General features: G+C 33.1%; 1 protein-coding gene across 1 annotated transcript in view; it reads left to right on the top strand.

The window, feature by feature from the left end:
* The window catches only part of LOC132738519 (uncharacterized), a 34,063-nt gene extending 14,351 nt beyond the window's left edge, over nt 1-19,712 (top strand). Inside the window, exons 3-9 of the mRNA XM_060726021.1 lie at nt 2,689-4,300; nt 11,458-11,593; nt 13,920-15,457; nt 15,855-15,948; nt 16,865-17,134; nt 18,765-19,051; nt 19,375-19,712. Coding sequence (XP_060582004.1) covers nt 2,689-4,300; nt 11,458-11,593; nt 13,920-15,457; nt 15,855-15,948; nt 16,865-17,134; nt 18,765-19,051; nt 19,375-19,571 — 4,134 coding nt within the window. The 3' untranslated portion in view covers nt 19,572-19,712. The remainder of the gene's footprint in view (nt 1-2,688; nt 4,301-11,457; nt 11,594-13,919; nt 15,458-15,854; nt 15,949-16,864; nt 17,135-18,764; nt 19,052-19,374) is intronic.
* The last annotated feature ends 1,473 nt before the right edge of the window (nt 19,713-21,185 follow it).

Below are 21,185 nucleotides of genomic sequence, written 5' to 3' on the forward strand. Positions count from 1 at the left end.
GTATATATACAAAAATGTGTTATAAATGCAACAGTTAATGTAACAACAGTCAGGAGGCACTGTAGTGGGGCGGGAAATAAGGTCTCTGCTGTCAAAATAGTGCAAATTGTGATACAAGCATGAAACTTTCAGGAAATCATTTTTAGACCATGTAGATTTCAAAAGTGAAGTGGGCCCAAAAATATCTCTGCTCATTCAAGATGGCCACCATACAAATTTGATGTATATAATAGCTCATTTATTCCAATTTTTTGTACAGACCTGCACCTTACACCAAATCATGCAAATAATTTTTCATCTTTTCAAAAAATTAATTTTTTTAGCAATTTCGCTTGCATACTTCTTCAGAATCCAAAATGGCGTCCAATATGGCTGCCAATTTTATGCAATTACAAACTCAAACTTTGACCTTGTTAAACTGATATATCTCTTTTGTAGTGTAATTATTTGCACAAAGTACGCTTATTTCCATATAAAATTGTTAATTTTGAAAATGGCGGCCATCTTGAACTAGCAGAGATATTTTTGGGCCCACTTCACTTTTGAAATCTACTTGGTCTAAAGATGATTTCCTGAAAGTTTCATGCTTGTATCACAATTTGCACTATTTTCTCAATTTCCCGCCCCACTACTGGCGGGGCCTTGAACTATGAAAGGGTAAATGATATAATTATCATAAAATCACCTGTCCAGTCATTTGTAAATGCAGTCGATCCTCAGGAGAAAACCAGGGTTGGATTTTCACCCCCCTGCTGCAAGATGCTGAAAATCTCTGGCGGTTTTTGAACCAAAACAATTTAGATTACTACAACCATCTGGCAGGCTGTGTCACAGGACAAACGAATTTAAATTTCCCGACTATTTAATAACTCGAACCCCATGACTGTGTTGGGAAAGTTACATCGTATTTGGGAAATTTGAATAAAAACACACATCATAATTTGACAAAATCATGTTCCTTAAGCTGGCTAGATAGCCTTATCTCACGAAAGAAAAGTCCCAGACAGGACCCACATTGTGGCGAGAGGCAAGACTCAGGTTTGAAGTCACGAACCTAAACCACTCTTCCACAGATGGCCCAAAAAAGTTCTTCTTATTTTCTCACTCAGGTCCATATACATGTATAAGCAAATTCTTCTCTATGTAAAACTTTAAAGTATACCATTTACCGGAACCCCACATGCACAAACAAAAATATGTATTTTGGAAGGCTGATGTTTGGAGAATTTTAGGTGATGAACTTATACTTTGTATAAATAAATACTTGATGTAAGGTTATCATAAGCTCTGTGAATGTTTATTGATTTCCATATTGCTACAAAAGGATAGAATGAAATATTGTATGACATCTATAACAGTGAATCTCTTTGGAAAGAAATGCCAGGTGTCATCTGATATGATATCAGTAATAATCTTACCAGTATCGACCTTGTTTTATAATTGTTCTCTTTCAATATAGTAAACATAGCATCGAAAAAGAAAGAGATTAAAAACATTTGGAAATATGCAGAAAATATGGAAAAATTATTGGTTTGAAAGTTTTGAGCAATATATACTTTTGTTAAATGTAATTTATGACACAGTGGTCTTCCACCCAGCCCCTTAAATCCCCTGCTCTCCCCAACCACATACACACATGTGCACAATTAAATGCACAGTTTAGGTACACCTGAGGTAATTATCATCCAGGCCACCTGAGGGAAGCTGGTAACTTGCCCTATGACCTCAACAGAGTTAATGTGACTTTAGAATTGTCATCCAAAAAAATAATAATTTTTCATTTTTAGACAAGTATCCTGTTGAAAATCTGTCAAATTTTGTTAAATTTTTGAAATTATCATTTTATTATTAGGATGAAACAAATTGGGATGGTAAGTCAGTTACTGACATATATTTGGCCTCGGAGTTTGATGGAGACATTGCATCATTAACATTTTATTGCCACATTGATCCATTGTCAGAAATAAGACCTTTCGTTATCATAAAATTTCAATTTTCTGACTGACTGGGAGGAAAGAAAAAACCAGCAACAGCATAGACATGGCAACTTTAATTAATTAATTATATAGATCATCCAAATTAATTATTGATACGCTAATGACTGATGATACAATATGGGAAAATGCCCGAGGGGACGCTGGCAATAGATCTGCTTGTTTATTCAGCTAAATTGAAAGACCTCGAGTGTAATTTGACATCTTGTCAATGTTTAATTAATAAATACCATATTTTGTATTTTATCTATTTCAAAATTACAGTAAGAACAAAATTGTAATGTTGTGATAAAAGGATATTTGGATGTGTGTTTAATCTGGTAACATATGATAAATAGTGTATAACAACTAATCTTACGTCAGGAATGAAACCCTAAGATAATATTTCAATTATAAGAGTTAAGAATTTACACACCTAAGTCATAATAAAATAAAGCCTCTTTAAAGTGGCCTTTAAAAAGCTGATTATTTAAATTAGGCTTTACATCAGTTTTATTGAGTCAATAAATAAAAAGATCTTGAGTACTGAATGTATTTTTTATGTTTTTTATAGATTAGAAATGTATATCATGTTGAAATAACACAGTGTCAACATTGTATAAGAGGTTATGTCAGAACTCTTCACAAAATGATTGTTTTTACTGATTCAGAAATTTCACAAAAGTTTTTAAATTTGTTTTTTATATATTTTCAGGTGCACAGGTCTCAGGGTGATCTGACACTGGACATGGACATGCAGGTTCATCCAAGACTCCAGTCCGAGTTTTATCAAGAACTTTATCAGAAATATCCTCATGCATTTCGTCGACGTCTGGAATCGAGGGAAGCTGGCAGAAAGCTATTTAATTCTTGTCTCCATGTCAGGTTTAAGGATGATACAGACGTTTCCGATGACAATTGCGGCTCTCACGGGAGTTTGGGAAATTTTCACTCAAATACGCATTTAACTAACTGGGATCGAGAAGTTGGACATTATATAAGGCACAAATCAAGGTCTAAAGAATGTGTCACATCTGTCGATGCGTCAGAATGCAGTGGTTCAGTTCTCTCGGTGAGTCAAAGGTTAAAGTTGAATTCTCAGTCATTAAACAAGTTGTTAAGTGAGGATTTACCGTTTAGAAAACACGCTTATCGAGAAAATGTCCAGTATGACAGTGGGACTGAGAATGAACAAAGTTTACAGGATTATATGTTAGAGAAAAGCAAGGAGAGAAGTCGACACCGAAAACAACAGAGACGAATTATAATTCAGCGGAAAATTCATAAAAATGATAGTGTTGAGGTGAATAAGGAAAACGAAAGAAATTCTAGACGTTGGATGAGCAAATCTGTTTCTCCCTCGCGGCATTTGTTCAGATATAGTTTACCACATACAAATTTAACAAATGAAACGCATCCTGTGAATGTAGAATCATTAATCGCTGACTCAGATTTAAAAATTGATACTCTCCTAGAAAAAATAAACTCCAAAATGTCAGGTCCTGAGTCACCGCCCGATAGTGCAATTGACGTTGATACACCATCAGTGCAATCTCTCATTGCCTCTGATCCAAAGGGCAGTAACTTAGTTAAACAGGACACAGAGTTACCTGCCTTGAATGGAGAAGAAACTGGTTCATTTGAAAGTCCAGGGAGTAGTGCCAGTGCTCATGTTGCAGATAATAGTGCCAAAATTGATGATATTATGCAAGAAAAGGTCAGTACTGAAACTGTGCAATGTTCTAATGACAGTAGAAATGTAGATAATTTGACTTCTGAAAAACATATAACAAACAATGATAGTGAAAAAGGTATTTCAGAAGAGGATGAGATGAATAGAATTGTAGAAAAATATGGTAGTTTAGATAATTTGAATCAAAAAACGGGTTCTGGTTTATTGCAGTTTTATACTGTAGATATGGGTAATGAAAATGTAGGGATTGGAGAATTCCATAAAGATTCCTCAGAACATTTAATCGAGTCCTCTAAAGATGGACAAACTCTTGAAAGAAGTGCTGATGGTATAAAAGTTGAAAAGGAGAAAATGACAACATATGGACATACTACCTCAGTGGATTTAGATAATATTGACTTAGATAAAGCTGAAAGTGATATAGAAAAGAATGTCTCTAAGATGGATATTGATGGAGCTGCATTATCGGAGGAAGATATTAAGCAAGACTTGGGTGATACAGAGGGGACAAAAAGTGCTCATCTTGTAGAACAAGTGGATTATAATGCTGATGATGAACAAGAGGCAGATGTTGTGATGACCAATGCTATAAATAGTAACAATGCTGCATTTAAAAGGTTTAATACGCATAGAGGTTTGTATATTTTTGATATTCATTTAGTATGACCAATATATTTTTCTTATTTAAGTACAGAATAATTATATGTGTCCAAATTTCATAATTATATAAATTTTTAGAATGATTATATTAAGCAATGCACACTACAGTAATTTACATGGAAACTAAAACAAAATTAGTCTTTGTGTTCTTTCAATATTGAACATGAAATACTGACTTAATTAAGATAAAAGTGACAGAAGAAACAGATGGTTCAATTAATTGGTAAATGAGTAACTGTATGGAAACTATGAAAGTACATCGAATATAAAAAAAAAACTTTTGAGAAATAAAAATAAAAGCATTTCTGAGGCATAATGTGGCTTTAAATCAATATACATGTCTTACAATAATTCTAAAAATTAATGATGATCTAAATTGTGATGGTGTGAAATTGTTTCATTGAAAGATAAAAATCATTAGATTCTCCTAGCTACACTTTAGAAAAAAATGCCTAAATTTCATCAAATTTGACAAAAGGGACATTATCATAATTGCTTTTCAAATTCTATTTTAGAAATATTCAAGTGATTTTGAATTGATGATAAAATGTGATAAAAAATCAATTATATGAAATCTACCAGTAATATCTTAACAAGGCTTGTTTATTTGATCGCATATTTAAATTAAAGAGACTGAAATGGTTTTGTATTTATCTATAATTTCCATAATCGTTTGCGATTAATTTTGTAACTGACGCCTTCAGAGTTTATCATTCAATACATCTGGAATGATAAATAGCAAATTCCGATATGCGACCCCTGATAATATACCCAATTATGTTGAGTCAATTCCCATCGGCTGGAGTCGTATTCTGCCATTCAAACAATTAAATCGTATTTTAACGGAATCTTCTGTGCGTGAAATACTTGTACGCTGAAATATCTTACCCAGGCTGTGTTTATATTGAACAAATATTTTTCTACATTTCTTGAATTAAATTATCGACTTAAAATTGTATAGCTGCGTTTTTTTTATGGCAAAGGAATTTGAACTTGAAAAACCCATTAAGTATGTTTCAATGTTTTTTATTGAAATTAGAATGAACATGTAACTATACATATACACATTTTTAATGCCATACATTTAGATTTAGTGCGTAATTTAAGTTATAACTTAATTTTTATGTACAGTATTTTTCTTTTCAACCAACAAAAAATGATGATGACAAAATTAGCTTTAATTAACCAAACTGTTTTATCATGTTTATGGTACTATAATTTTTAGTTATAATACAACTTGCAAAAGAATGTTAATTTTGAAGTCTTTATGACTAATTTCAAGCGCTAATTTAGAAATTATATTATTGATTATTGCCCTTTTGAAAGCAAAATGTTTTGTTTTTTTTAAGTGAAAGAATTCTGAATATAGAACCCATTAGTGTGGTCATAAAATTACTCTTAAAAACTAGATCTCTTGAAAGGCATTTTGTAATTATGCTTTATATTCTCTGATTTGAATGAGTCAGAAGAGAAACTGAAAATAACTTGTGGGGATTTTTGTTTTGTTGTGTTTTCTGGCTTTAAAGGTTTAGTTTGCAGTAGCTCTTGGAGAATTATAAAACCTTTTATAATTTGATTCAAGTGGAGAAGTTGCAGGTAACTTGTGGAGAAAGCTGTAATGCACTAATACACTTAGTCTTTTAAAAAATGTTTATAAAATAAAGATAAACTAAAGTATTTATCTCTAAAACAAGATGCATGTACTAAGATTAGGAATAAAATATTACCAAAAGTTGAAATATAACCAAATTTAAAGTTAAAATATAACCAAAAGTTAAAACAATGGACAAATATCTGGAAAAAAGTGATCCCTCAGAAGCATTAGAAACAGCAAAATTACATGAGAATTGCAAACTCTGTTTGATTGAATCTGTGTAGTGTACATGAGGAATAATGAAAAAGTGCAACACCCTCATGCCCCCAAGCACAGGCTTGAGGGGTACTCAATTCTCAACACTTATTATAAAAACAGCTAGACTCAATCATCCGGAAAGGACCAGAAAAATGTAACAACACTGAAATGAAGTTATTTAGTTTAGTTTAGTTTAGTTTAGTTTGGAGTTAAATCTCACCAAAACTTTAGATAGTGAAAAAATATAAACAAAAGTTTAGATATGAATAAAATATGACCAGAAGTTAAGACAGGGACTTTAATATAACCATAGGTTTAGATAGTAATGAAATATAACTAGAAGTAAAATCAGATATGATAATATTTTTACCTGTACTAAATTAGAGTACATAATTGACATTCCTTTTCTGGTCAGCAGATGCATTACCTTGTTGTATTGGCAGGTCAATAATGATAAATCATCACCTTTAGTGCAATAACTGATTAACTCCTATTAAATTTAGAAGGACTTAACCTATTACTGCACTAAGGTCACAAAATGTCTTTCATCAAATTAAGTTAGTATATTCATAAACAGATTTTATACCTTGATATTATGACTGTCATACAGTGTTCATTAATAACAATCAATAGAATGGCCTGTTGTTTGTTTGAAATTTTTTAATCTACCATTTAAAGCGACATGCCTCCAGATTCATGCTAATTTTCATTTAATTATCAAAATTATTTTTTGTCCAATCACATTGCAGTATTTTTCAAATTTCTGCTAAGTCTAACTTTGGTTAATTTGTGTAGCTAACTAAATAAAGTTTACTTAATCGGTAGTCAAACCAGTCTAACTAATTAAAGCAGCATGCTAATTTTGAAATTTTGAATTGAAAAAATTTGAAAAATGTTTTTGAAATATTTTGAAAGAAAGTAAAATGTTGTCAAGTGGAACTAAGGAAGTAATTAACACATTGCAAAACGGCAATTTCAATGTATGTTAATTTACCAAATAAAGGTCAATTAATATGCTAAACAAAACTAGCCCTTACAATTAATGTCATGCAGTCACACAGAAGAAATATGTTGATAAATACTGCAAAATCAGACATTCATTGCATTTGACATGTACATGTGATTCATTACTTGAATATTGAATATTTTTATTCTTACAATTTTAGTTCATTTTTCTCCAAGTTGATTTTCTCTAATTTTCTTGAGGCATGCAGCTTTAAATTAGCCGCGTAAAGACAAAACCAACATAGTGCATTTGCGACCAGCATGGATCCAGACCAGCCTGCGCATCCGCGCAGTCTGATCAGGATCCATGCTGTTTGCTTAATACCAACTCTATTACAAGTAGAGAAACTGATAGCGAACAGCAAGGATCCTGATCTCAAATTATTTTTTGTTTTTATGTTTTTGGGCAAAAAAGGAGAATAATAATGTCTTCTGTTATGGGTTGCTTTGCGGTTATTTTAAGTTACAATTTAATTAAGGTTTAATTGAGAATTGTCTTGTTTGCTAAGGATGCAGGCTATTTTAATGTCATTGATTTATTTCTTTTGATGCAATTGTATACTGACTAGAAATACGACCTTGCCAATATAACCAGGCTGCTGTTCATTTTTGCAATAATACATTTATACATTTATCATGTAGATCCAGATCAGCCAGTTCATCTATACAGTTTAACCAATCTTTTATAAAAAACTGAATTTTATACCAATATTTTACACAAATTTGGTTAATATATTCCTGGATAACTAACCAGTAATCACCAAAAGACTTACTCTGAAATTAATAATATTTGGGCTTTTCCCAGCTAATAACGTAGGTATAAACAAACTTTTACAGTAACAGCTTCGAAGATGACTTATCAATTGTGAACAGTAGTGCACTAACCGTAAAAGTTAGTTTGTACCTACAGATTAGCTGGGAAAAACTCACTTTGTTGAGTTACCGATAACATCTATTTCTCCGCTAGGGACCAACAACTTCTAATAAAGCCAATGGTGAGAGGCAACATTGTTGAAGGAATTTCATCTTGCCTGAGAATTGAACCGTTGAGACCTGGAGTGCAAATCTGATGCTTTCCCTTACCGTTGAGCTAAGACAGGGCAGACTGACCTTATGCAGTGTTTTTAAGGGCTAATTATAATGCCGCATAATACTGTCATCTTCCCATATGGAGAAAGTTTTATTTGTTGTTTTTTCTCCCAAATTTTTGAATAAAATATTCCCAACTGATTAAACTAAAAAAAGTTTTTTTCTGTTCTGTTTTTGGGATAACTTAAAATAATTAGGACGGAAAAATATATTATTACCCAAGCAAACTAATCTCCTTAATATTATGAAGATTTCAATATCATGGGACCCTTCCAGTGCACTAAAATTTAATGTGTGTCTCATTTTTCCAAATTTCTAAGTAAGAATTTCATTATTAATTGTCATGGGTCTTCCTATTTCATGGAAAAAAAATTTGATTTTAAAGTAAATGTTCAGGTAAATTATTGTATATTTCAGTTATAAATGGTGATATACTGACATAAATTTAGTAAATTAAAAAAACATTACACATTAAACAAACAAAATTATGCTGTATCCCCCAGGCTCTTCCTTTTACCATAATTATTATTTTAAGTTATTCAATATAATTACATAATGCGTAATTCAATGAATTTTCTTGATTTGAATATTTATTGAAGTTTGATTTTTACTATAATTATGAAGTTTATGTTAATTCTATGACAAAAAACTTTTCTGTCACCTTCTCTTAGTTTTATTGATAGTAGTCCTTAGTGATTATCACTAAATTCCTAAAATGGACTAATCCATCTTTTAATCTAGACAAAGCCATACATCATTTTTAGGGAAAACTTCGAAATTAGTACAGATAGAGTAGCAAACAGTGCAGACCATGATCAGATGGTACCCGGCGTACGTATACCGGCTGATCTTGGTCTGCACTGAGCTTTCATTGGAAGAATTTTTTTTGCCTCCTTATAAGCAGGCTTAATGTTCATATACCTAGCCTAGGTGACTCCTTTTGTGCCCAGAAAAATACATTTTGTATCATTTGGCCTCAATCTGTTGTGGATTAATCTCGATTGCCCATGTCATGAAATTTAAGACTCACTAAATTATAGTTAAAATAAAAATTGAAATTTCAAATATCAAGCTTAAATTACAATGTACCTTAGATAAATTGAATTTTTTTGCACTAAATGAACCCCTTAAACAAAAATTGTGTGGTTTAAAAAATTGCTTGCCCTTGTACATTAATTGTTATAAATAAGTTTCATAAAAATCAAACAAAAGAAATTTATAACAAGTTTAAGTTGGAAAATGCATTATAGGACCTATGATAAAAGTTCATTGAACAAATTATTTCATAACATTTTGAGTTTTCTGTTCATAAAAAAAGAAAAAAAAGAAAAAAAAAGCCCTATCCAACTTTTATGATAATTATATTATATTGGTAAAAAGTGTCCAAGGCTATGTTAAATCAGTTTATATAATAAATATGTACACTTGAATGGCAAGATTTTTACAAATTAAAACAATTTCTGAATATGAAACTGGAGGTGTGCCGCTTTAAAGTCAGTAAGAATGAAGTATAGGACAAAAGCCCCACCTCCCATGTCCCATGAAACAAATTAGTAGGGCAAAAGCCCCCCCCCCTCTATTAGGTTATAGACCAGACGGAGGGCTTTTGTCCTACCCACTGTGTCATTTTTAAAATGGGGGGCTTTTGTCAGTATCCCCTTATATTTGTATTTGGTATAAATAAGAATGGAATGTTTGGATGTTTGGCACAGTTTCAACATTTCAGGTTGTAAATAGTCTATTATGGGGCATATATGCCTGCAATAAAAATGTCACCGTTGTAAAGTTAAAAAGCCTTAATCTCAGTTGACTTTAGTGACTTACAGAAGTATTGTTAAATATTTTGAACATGAATATCTGTATACTCAGTAAAAGAATATTGTTTATTTCATCATTATTTCTTGCCTTTCTTTATATGATTCTTTGTTGTATCTTACATATAAACAGGATTTTATGTGTTATATATGTAAGTTTAATGTAAGTGTTGTTCGACTTTGTGCAAAAGTATTTTTTCTCCATATTTATGTTACAACTTTTGGGGAATTCAGTGGGGAGTGGGACATACAATGTGTAGCCATAAATCTGCTAAATTTCCATATTACATGTACTTGGATATTTTCCCATCCTTGAATTTGAAACATTCCATTCTAAATTTTAAAGTTTAACATCAAAATAAGAATATTTAGCCAAAATTATAGACTGCCTTAAGTCAAACAGCACATTTTCGGCTTGGCAATGTAGTTACTCTGACACCAGGTAGCAAAAGCTAAGCAGTTCCAGCAGGTTTAAAGGCCTTAATACATTCCTACAAGACTTAAGCTTGATGATCTTTCCTGGTGATTTGTTTAACCTTTGACCCATAGGCACTTAAGGATTCAAAGCTCGCAGTCTTTAAAAAGTCTGTGAATAAAAAATTCATTATTTTGTAGGACAAAACCCCACCAGTTAAAACCCCACCACTCAAAATTTTATAGAGTGGACAAAAGTGAAACTGAAGTGGTGGGGTTTTGCCCACTGTGTAAAATTTAGTGGTGGGGTTTTGTCCACTCTACAAAATTTAGTGGTGGGGTTTTGTCCACTCTACAAAATTTAGTGGTGGGGTTTTGTCCACTCTATAAAATTTTGAGTGGTGGGGTTTTAACTGGTGGGGTTTTGTCCGTCTTCCATAAAATACTACCAGGTTTCGCAGCCGCCATGTTTTAACGCAACAGAAGTGTGTTAAGTGGTTAAAATCACTGGTTTCCTAATTGATGAATAGCAACTATTGGCTAATACGGGTCCCACGGTTATTGCCCACCGTTTTGACAACAGTATACTTTAAGCAGTGACTAGGGGGCCAGTATTTTTTATTGGACATAATGTGAAATAGTCAGTGCACTTCTGATACATTAAAACATGGTGGCTGCGAAACCTTGTAGTATTTCATATACAAACTTTAAAAAAAAATTTCAAAGAAATTAAAAATCAAAGTAAGTTATGTGGAACCATAAAGACCTATATATATGCCTGGACATGATATACCATGTGATGTATGGGAAACTTTATTAGTCCCCTAACAGACTATTATCATTCCCCTCGAGTTCTGTTTGGTTTAGCCTCTTTAAAGTTAACGAAAGTCATACGAAACAGATGAGTGTAGTTAAATAAATAATGCAGTTTCTAATAATGTGTGATTTGTGTTCCAGAGTCAGATGTGGATTCTGGGATAGGTTACAGCAGTACGGGAACAGACACATTACCTCCCCGAGGGAGAGCACAACAAAGGGAGGCAACTATGAAACATCAGCCATTCAAGGCAGATCACAGTCTTCTCCCTTTGAAGTAAGCAAATTAAATGTATTCACTTAATACTGTAGGTTTTCCTGCACTAGATTTTATAATTGTCAGCATAATTGATTTTACTGAAATTTGTAACTCTTAACTAGTGCCATGTGTAACACTTTATTGTGTAAAGAAGTTTATAAGTGTACTTGAAACTGAATTTACTTGATATGAGGCTTAGCAAAACTATAATACAGAGGAGTCCTTTTTAGCTCACCTGTCACAAAGTGACAGGGTGAGCTTTTAGGATCGCTTTTCGTCCAGTTCCGTCTGTCCGTCCGTCGTCCGTAAACTTTTACTTTAAATGACATCTCCTCATAAACCACTAAGCCAATTTCATCCAAACTGTTCCTTTGGTGGTCACCTTTGAAAATTGTTTAAAGAATTTAATTCCATGCAGAACTCTGGTTGCCATGGCAACCGAAAGAAAAAACTTTAAATATCTCCTTTTAAAAAACCCAAAGAGCTAGAGCTTAGATATTTGGCATGAAACATCTTCTAGTGAGTGTCTACCAAGTTTGTTCACATAAAAGCCCTGGGGTCATTGATTTTCTCTATATGCATACAGTAAAAACTTAAAAAATCTTCTTTTAAAGATTTCAAAGAGCTAGAGCTAAGATATTTAGCATGAAACATCTTCTAATGGGTGTCTACCAAGTTTGTTCAAATAAGAGCCCTAGGGTCAAAATTGGCCCCGCCCCTGGGGTCATTGATTTTCCTTATATGTGTATAGCAAACACTTAATAAGAGGTTAATACACTGCAGGAGAGGGCCGGAAGGTGATAATCGGCCCGCAAAATGAATAATGGACCCGAGGGCTTTAGCCCGAGGGCCATTATTCATTCAGGGCCGATTATCACCTTCCGGCCCTACTCTGACGTGTATTAATGTCTTTAATACACTTGGTAGATCTATTAGTAGCATTTTTTTTTAAAAGAAAAAAAAACAATAAATACTGTGAAGTTCTTTCGTTGAAATTCTTGTCTACAGTACTTTTCTACTGTTCTGTACAGAGATGTTTAGAGACTACTGTTTGTGTGTTCAAAGCAGTAGAATCTAGAAGCAAGTTTTATTTTCATTTTTTTTTCGGAATGAATTTGTCGTATTATTTCTTCAAATTTTAATAGTAACAAAAATGTGTTTGTACTAAATACACTTAAGCTCTCATAATAAAAATAAAGCGATTCGTGCTGACAACCTACTTTCACTTTTACAGTTAACAGTTTGATGACGTAAAATATGATGTCATTGTTTCAGTTTGTGAACGTGCACATGTTCTGCGGGCTGATAACTAGTTCTCGGCCCCGGGCCACAAACTCATAATAGGTCACGTGACACTCATAATCAGTTGAAATCATAGGCAATTTTGTTACTATATATAGTAACAAGTGTATTAAAAAATCTTCTATGAAAAAACCCAAATAGCTAAAGTTAAGATATTAAGCATGAAACATCTTCTAGTGAGTGTCTACAAAGTTTGTTCAAATAAAAGCCCTGGGGTCAAAATTGGCCCCGACCCGGGGGACATTGATTTTCCTTATATGTCTATAGCAAAAAACTTAGAAATCTTCTTTGAAAAAACCCAAAATAGCTAGAGTTTAGATATTAAGCATGAAACATCTTGTAGTAAGTGTTTACAAAATTTGTTCAAATTAAAGCCCTGGGGTCAAAACTGGCCCCGCCCTAGGGATGTCATTGTTTTTAACTATATGTGTATAGTAAAAACTCTAAAAAAATCTTCTTTTAAAAAAAACCCAACGAGCTAGAGCTTAGATGTTTAGCATGAAACATCTTCTAATGGGTGTCTACCAAGTTTGTTCAAATAATAAAAGCCCTTGGTCCTGCCGGGGGGGGGGGGGGGGGGGGGGGGGGGGGGGGGGGGGGGTCATTGTTATTCATTATATGTCTGAAGTTAAAACTTAACATCTTCTTTTAAAAAACTCAAAGACCTAGAGCTTAGATTATTTAGCATGAAACATCTTCTAATGGGTGTCTTCTTAGTTTGTTCAAATAAAAGCCTAGGGCCTATATACAGGTGAGCGACTTCAGGGCCATCATGGCCCTCTTGTTTACTTTTGTTTTTATTTGGTTGGAGGTTTTTTATTGTACAAACACATTATATTAGGTCATTACAATAAGGACGACTAAACTTCTACATGTTCTAGCATTAAAAGCTTGCATATTACAGGTCAGAAAGTTGCAACATAATGCAAATGAATAATTTAATATCACAGGATTTTCTTATATTTACTTTTGTCAGAGAAAGCTAAAAAAAAAATTCTGACAAAAAAAGATGTGTTGCTTATGTTTTCTGTGATATTTTCAGGTCTGAGGTTGATGTGGATATTCTAGATGAGGTCAACTTGGTGCATTTATCACATGACATTCTGAAGTCACATGACTATAGAGGAAGGAGAGGTAACTCTGCTACTGAGGAAAGAGATGACACGGATATCAGACTAGGTATCTCAAAAGCTTCTGAAAAGGACAGGAAAATTGCTGAAAAATACCGAAGGGCAAGGTCTCCCTCTCCTTATATTTTACGCAATCTTCAGTCACCTGCTGGTTGTCGCCCTAAAAGTGCACCCTTATTTGCACAGAGTGAATTAGATTTACGAGTAGTAGAAATCCCCCTGTCTGAAAACTCTATTTTAGCAAGAACTGTAGCACAAATCCCTAAAATAAATGGAAATGTTTCTCACTCACAACAAAAATCCACCAAAAACTCAAACACTACATCAAAAACGAATTCTTGCCAAAATTCTGATACTATATCAAAGTATTCATCTTTGCCAAATTTAACAGGGAATCAGTCTAGACATTCCAAAACCCATTCATCCAATAATTCGTCTTCCAGACTGGTAAAGCAACGAAAATGCTCGATCTCATCAATTTCATCCGAAGACAGTTCTATATCTCTGTTAAGTGAGAATGAGGCTGACCTCATGACTCATGCTTGCAATCTGAGTTATGACGATGGCATTGAAGATGAAGTTCATTCACCTGAAGGTGCTTTGGAAGACAATTATGCGAAAGAAAATGAGGAAGAAAACTTCACAGAAATGGAGCTTGATTCTGGAACAAATATTGAAAACTTAGTTGAAGGGAGACCAAGTGAACTGAAGAAAATGATAAAAGGAATGTACCAACCTGCCGTGACTTCACCAAGAGTGAAAGAAAAGAGATTAAAAATAAGGAATATATTGAAACAAAGAAAAGGTACTTTTTCCCCACCTGAAGACGGCAAGAAACCTGTGGATGAGAAGAATGCTGTAAATAGAATTTATGCAAAATCTCGTGACTCAGCAGGTTATGAAAATGTGACAAAGAGACAAGATACCAGTGTACCACATACTGGTATTAAGGCATCATTTGAAGTGTCTAATGCAAATATTGATCTGAATAAAGCAACAGATAGACTTGGCATTGATCAAACCAAGGCAGGAAATTCTGTCAAAAGGACAACACCATTTGAATCAGCTACATCAGCTGGTAGAGATACTGAAAGTGTTGATAAGTTTATATCTGGTGATTGTAATAACACAGTTACAGCTGAACCAGTTATCTTAGATCCAAGGGGTAAACCTTCAGAAAGTGATAAAACTAACATTCCATCGGATAATCTGAAAAATGTGAACGTGCAAATTGAACGGGCAGTTTCTCCTGCCAAAGCTCAGCCACCACAAAAACCAGTTAGAACTAAACATAAAAATAAGAATCTAAATGTGCTTGCAGATCAATTGAATTTCTCAAAATATAAAATTAAAGTGGACGAAGGACAGACGGCGACTTTGGAATCTAATTTGTGTACGAAGACGGAAAAAGCGGAACAAAGTCAAAGATCTCATTCCTCAACATTACCAGGTAATTTACATTGTATAAAAAGTGTAAAATGCTGTACTACATTTATTTGAATTGTTCTGATCTTGAAATATAATAAGTTTAAAGTGTATAAAGCTACATTTGCTGCCTCTAGATTGAAATATTGTTGTTTATACTGTGATTAAAGTGGTTACAGAATACCTAGAATGACTATATTTTATTTAATTATGAATAGCGAATGGTGACTGCATGAAATTGCCAAACCTACGAGAAGAGCCGCAGAATATTTTGTTCCGGAATATTTTATTCTGTTTAAGATCTCAGTGGAGTCCCTTTAAGACAAACTTATGTAAAACATGGGAAGACACTTCCAAAATTAAGGATTTGGAGATGATATTTGATTAAAACACGACAGAAAATCAACTTGATTTTATTTCAGGTCAAAGTTCAAATCCTTCAAAGGCAGGTCAAGCACATTTGAGCAAGGGAACATCTGGGGAAAGTGAAATAGAAGAATGGAAACCCCTTCCTAGGTATGACATAGACATGATCTAGTGACTGAATTGATTTGAATTGTTGTTGTTGAATTTAATAACCCTAATATTGCCACCTTAGTGCAATAGCAGTTAACTCCTTATATAATTTGATAGAATTAATGCATTGCTGCACTAAGGAGACAGTATATTATATGATTAAGATAACATTAAAAGTCAAACATTTTTAGCTCACCTGTCACAAAGTGACAGGGTGAGCTTTTGTGATCGCTTTTCATCCGGCGTCCGTCTGTCATCCGTCCGTAAACTTTTGCTTTAAATGACATCTCCTCATGAACCACTAAGCCAATTTTATCCAAACTTCACAGGAAGGTTCCTTTAAAATTGTTCAAAGTTTTATTAAAACTTTCATGAAAACTTTAAAAAAAAGTTTTTGTCAATAATATTAGTTTCTACATAATTTATTTTAGTATGATTGTGTAGGAAGCTATAAGCTTATAGAAACACACTCAAATTCGTTCCTGGAACCAACCAGCGCAGAACTAAGAGTAAAGTTCTTGCACAAAGAAGTAACAGCTTGCATTACTTGTGCAAGATGAAAATCAGTGTGGGGTATAAATTCGCCTTGTGTCTTGTTTCTATACATGAATTATTTTAAAAATATACAAATAAACAATAGTGACGTTGATATATATACGTTGATGTTTATCTTGATTCCCGCCGCAAAGACGATGTGGGTCTTCCCGCCTAAACATAGCATACATGTACATCTTCTCAACATTTAGATTTATCATAATTATGTTCCTTAACTTTTGTTGGTTAACTTAAATGATCTGTTGACTTTAGTTTTTTTTCTATATTTTAGTGATTACTTATTGAATGATGAGTCCTAAAATAACTGCCACTGTTGTCAAGGGAACTTAAATGTTTTACATAAAAGTTACTTCTGTTTCAGTAACATGGAAAGTGAACAGAAAGTGGAAAAGAAACGGGGAAGTAAGGGAAAGTTTAAAATGTTCAAGAAAGCTCTTAGCATGGATAGAGGAATTGAGACAGTTGGTATTGATCCAAATCCAACGGGACAAAATCCACAAACATCTAAGGACAGTCACTCTAACTTTCCTAAAGTGAAGAAAAATCTGTCACTGAAGTCATTTACCTCCCTTTTCAATAGGAAAAAGAAGAAAAAAGGCCAGTTTGTGATTGAAGATGTAGAAAATGCTGGGTATGTATGAAAGTAATGTAACTAAAAATATGTCTTACCTTGTGCATAGTGGTTTTCATTGAGGCATAGTCTCCATAAAGTGTACTTCATGTAAGACAGGTGTTAGATGACATTAAAGTAACTTGTATTATAATACATTCAGGCTAATATAAATTCAATGTATAAAATTCTAACAAGTGTCACTCTGTTACTCTATCAAACAGATAAGGCAATCAAGTGCATATAATTATATTACACAATATATGCACATCATAAAATGGAATGTATTCATGCAAACTAAATGACGTCAGGAATGTGATAAGAGTAATACAAAAATGTACTTGAAAGAATTGTGTGTTTCAACTTCAGATAAGTCAAGCTGTGTTCATGTACACGTAGACTTACACCAGAATTTTAAGAATATTTTTGGTTTTCCCAGCTTATCAGAGGATCTGAGGGCACAGACAAACTGTTACCGTTACAGCTTTAAAAATAAATTCTAACACTCACGTGATTTTGTCACTTTAGACAAAGAAGGAAAAAAAACTGGTGTTAAACTGCCAATAAACATCGGTTAGGGACTACTTGAATATGCGCTGTTATGTTTTCACCCTCGATTGCATAGTTATAAGGCCTTTTAAAGCAACAATAAAAAGCATTTTTATCTATATTTTCAGTTCGTATAATGTTTTCTTTTCATACAATACCGAAATAATATCTCACATACACTTACGCCACATATTAGATCCATATCAGTTAATAAATATTTTGACAAAACGGCGCCAATCCGTAAGCAGCTTAATGACGTCATCCTAAGTAAACAACTCATTAATAAACAAGCTGACGTTATTTCATACATACAAGAATGATATATGGGGCACTAATGTAAACACAATACAACGTAAGTTTTTATTGTTGAAAACTTGATAAAATAACGTTTTTTTTCTAATTATTTCTTTTGTTTAATAGTTTCTATATCTTCGCAACAGTAGGGTGCGAAAATCGAACAGCATTATACGAAAATCGGCACCGGAAGTTATTTCCGCTTGAAAAATAACATTAGTGATTTTCCTTATTTTATCGTGTTAGAATCAAAATAACATCGGCCGGAGAGGTGTATATCGGTTATTTAACACCAGTTTTGTCGTTTTGATGCGACAAAATTAACCACTCAGGCCTACGGCCTTCATGGTCAATTCCTACGCATCAAAACTCCAAACCGGTGTTAAATAGCCGATATACACCTCTCCGGCTGATGTCATTTCTTAAATAAACTACTCTGATGTGAAAGGTAGTATAATTTATACTGTGAAGCTTTAACTGTAAAAGTTTGTTTGTTCCATGGGATAAGCTTGGAAAATCCCACATTTGTTGCTTTCTGGATAACATCTATTTGTTGCGCAACCTGCAGTACTTCAAATGGCAATGGAATGAAATATATGTATTTAGTTATTGAACCTTTTTTTTCTGTTGTGTATTAAAAACATGGGCTCTTTTTGTAAAAGTTCTTTTGTAAAATAAACAGAAGGGTATGAAAACAATGATTTGTGACAATTAATACATTTTCTTAAATTTATACAGTAGAAAAAAGCTTTATTCCACCAAAAGAAAATAAAAACTAAGTCATTATAAATTTCTTATTTCATTTTAGCAAACATGGGAGTCCTCTAGGTAGAAATGAACCAACTCATAATCTTTCAAATGGTAAACAAAAGCATTGGGCATCTTGTCACTCCCTTGAAACAATGAACTCTCCCATTCATCATCAGCCAATCAGAAAGCAGGACACAGAGACTAGTTCAACTCAACATGAAATTCAGCCAATGGGAAAGCTTCTTAAGATTAACCCAGATGGGACACAGATGATAAAGCTGATAAAGCCAGAAAATGGACCAATGGGATTCTTTATTGCTAAAGGCAGTGCGAAATTTGGAAATGGTTAGTTTTAAAGAAATATAACAGCTTCTCTATATTTTTAAAACATTTTATTGCATGTTAAAGAAAATGCATATCTTCCAATTTGCCAAAATGTAATTTTCAAAGTACTAATTATACATAATTGTCATAAAAAATGAAAAAAAGTTTACAGAAGATTTAAACATGAATCTATCGTTTAAAATAAGAAAACGTAAAGACAAACTATTTTAAAATTCATTGCAAATTGATTTACAAGGTACATACAAAACTTCAAAGTTTGAGTTTGAAGTTTGAATTAAAATAAAAATGTCTTTGATTTTATAATACTTGAATTATATTTTCAGGAATTTTTGTGTCACGTTTTGCGGAAACAAGATCTGAGCAAAGTTTTGCAGGGTTACTTGGCATCGGTGACGAGATTATTGAAGTTAACAACCACGTGGTGCGGGACCTATCCCAGGATGCCGTGTACAACCTGATGAGTGGCAAATCTGTGCTGCTTGTTAAAGTGTTCCCATTCATAGCAAGGAAGGATGTGTGAATGAAGTTACTGTCTGTATGCTATGAGACAAAAATGGTTAACTTATACCTGTTGCAAGTAGGTGAACATGTAACAAAAACAAATACCTGCCATCAGAGGAGGAACATAATGTATGTGTAGGAAGTGAACATTAGCGACATTTAATCAGAGATGAACATTGCTGGCAAACTTTATTCCACGGTCAGAGGATTAAGATATTGATTTTGCTTGAAAGTGGACATACCATTTTTCCAAGTGGTAAACATTTATTTTCTGACTTATATGAACATATGTTTAGTTTTCAAAAGGGGAACATAGAGCTTTAATTTGAGGGTGAACATTATACCCTCAGTAAGTGTATAAAGATATGATTTGTGTCTGTGATGAACATAAACATGATGTCAGATTGTAAACATAATACCAACATAAAACCAATTTACAGAGAATGAACATAATGAGCACCCCTATTTAGAGAGTAAAAATAAACCCTAAGCTACCGAAACATACACCTATTGTTAAAGGGTAAACATACACCTATTGTCTGAGGATAAACTTATACCCATTGTCAGAGTATAAACATACATACATAAATATATAAACATACACCTATTGTCAGAGGGTAAACATACACCCATTGTCAGAGGATAATTGTCAGAGGGTAAACATAAACCCATTGCCAGAGGACAAACATACACCCATTGTCAGAGGGTAAAGTCAAACACATTCCCATTGTCAGAGGGTAAACATACACCTATTGTCAGAGGGTTAACACCAATATGAACTGAATAAACCATTCTAAGTGCCTCACATGATTTATGTAAGAATTTCAAATGTTATGTTTTTAAGCTTATGGACCTCAGCATAGCTTCTGTTTAGGGATAAAGCTATCAAAAAATATTGAAATCAGGCATTCAGGCTGTATTAAATGTGGTTTTATTGTGGTTAGATGTGTTAGTTTGTGGATTCCGTGATCAAAATATTAACATGATGTTTCAAATATGGTCAGATTTTTCAAATGAAACATTGATCAGTAGAATTATGTTGAGAATCCAAAAGTATGAAGTGCGGTCAGATGAATGAGTGCCCAGATGTACAGGCTGGTCTAGTTGTACATCGGTCTCGTAGATGAGACATTATCACTGCTGGCTATAAATGAATGTAATTGGCAACCAAGTTACGTATAAAGCTATGTCACTTGAATCAGTTGAATCGAGCATTTATATTAGTTTGTCTTTCATTCTATGCAGAAAGGAAGATATGTTTTAACTCATTTGAATCAATATTATTTCAATGCCATTTAATGAAGAAAATGTTTTGTTTTTTTTATCTGTAAAATTTGCTGTTGTTTTTTTTTTAAAATACTATGCATAATATGTATTCAAAGTTTTTGTTATTTAATTTGAGGCAACTCTGTCAGTGAATTTTTTAAAACTATTTTCGCAACAACTGGGATCTTACAATTGGGAAATTTGAATAAGCTACATGCAATTGTTGAAAATTGGGGAAAAAATCAAAACATAAAATAGCAATTCATTATTAAACACTGTTGTCCTGCTAATAATTATGCTAAATTATTACATAATTCTGCAAGGCCATCCTAAAAAAGAACTGTTTGTTTGTGAGTACTTGTGCTAT

The sequence above is a fragment of the Ruditapes philippinarum genome, unplaced genomic scaffold, assembly GCF_026571515.1.
Source record: "Ruditapes philippinarum isolate M1 unplaced genomic scaffold, ASM2657151v2 ctg194_1_1_1_1, whole genome shotgun sequence".
Lineage (NCBI taxonomy): Eukaryota > Metazoa > Mollusca > Bivalvia > Venerida > Veneridae > Ruditapes > Ruditapes philippinarum.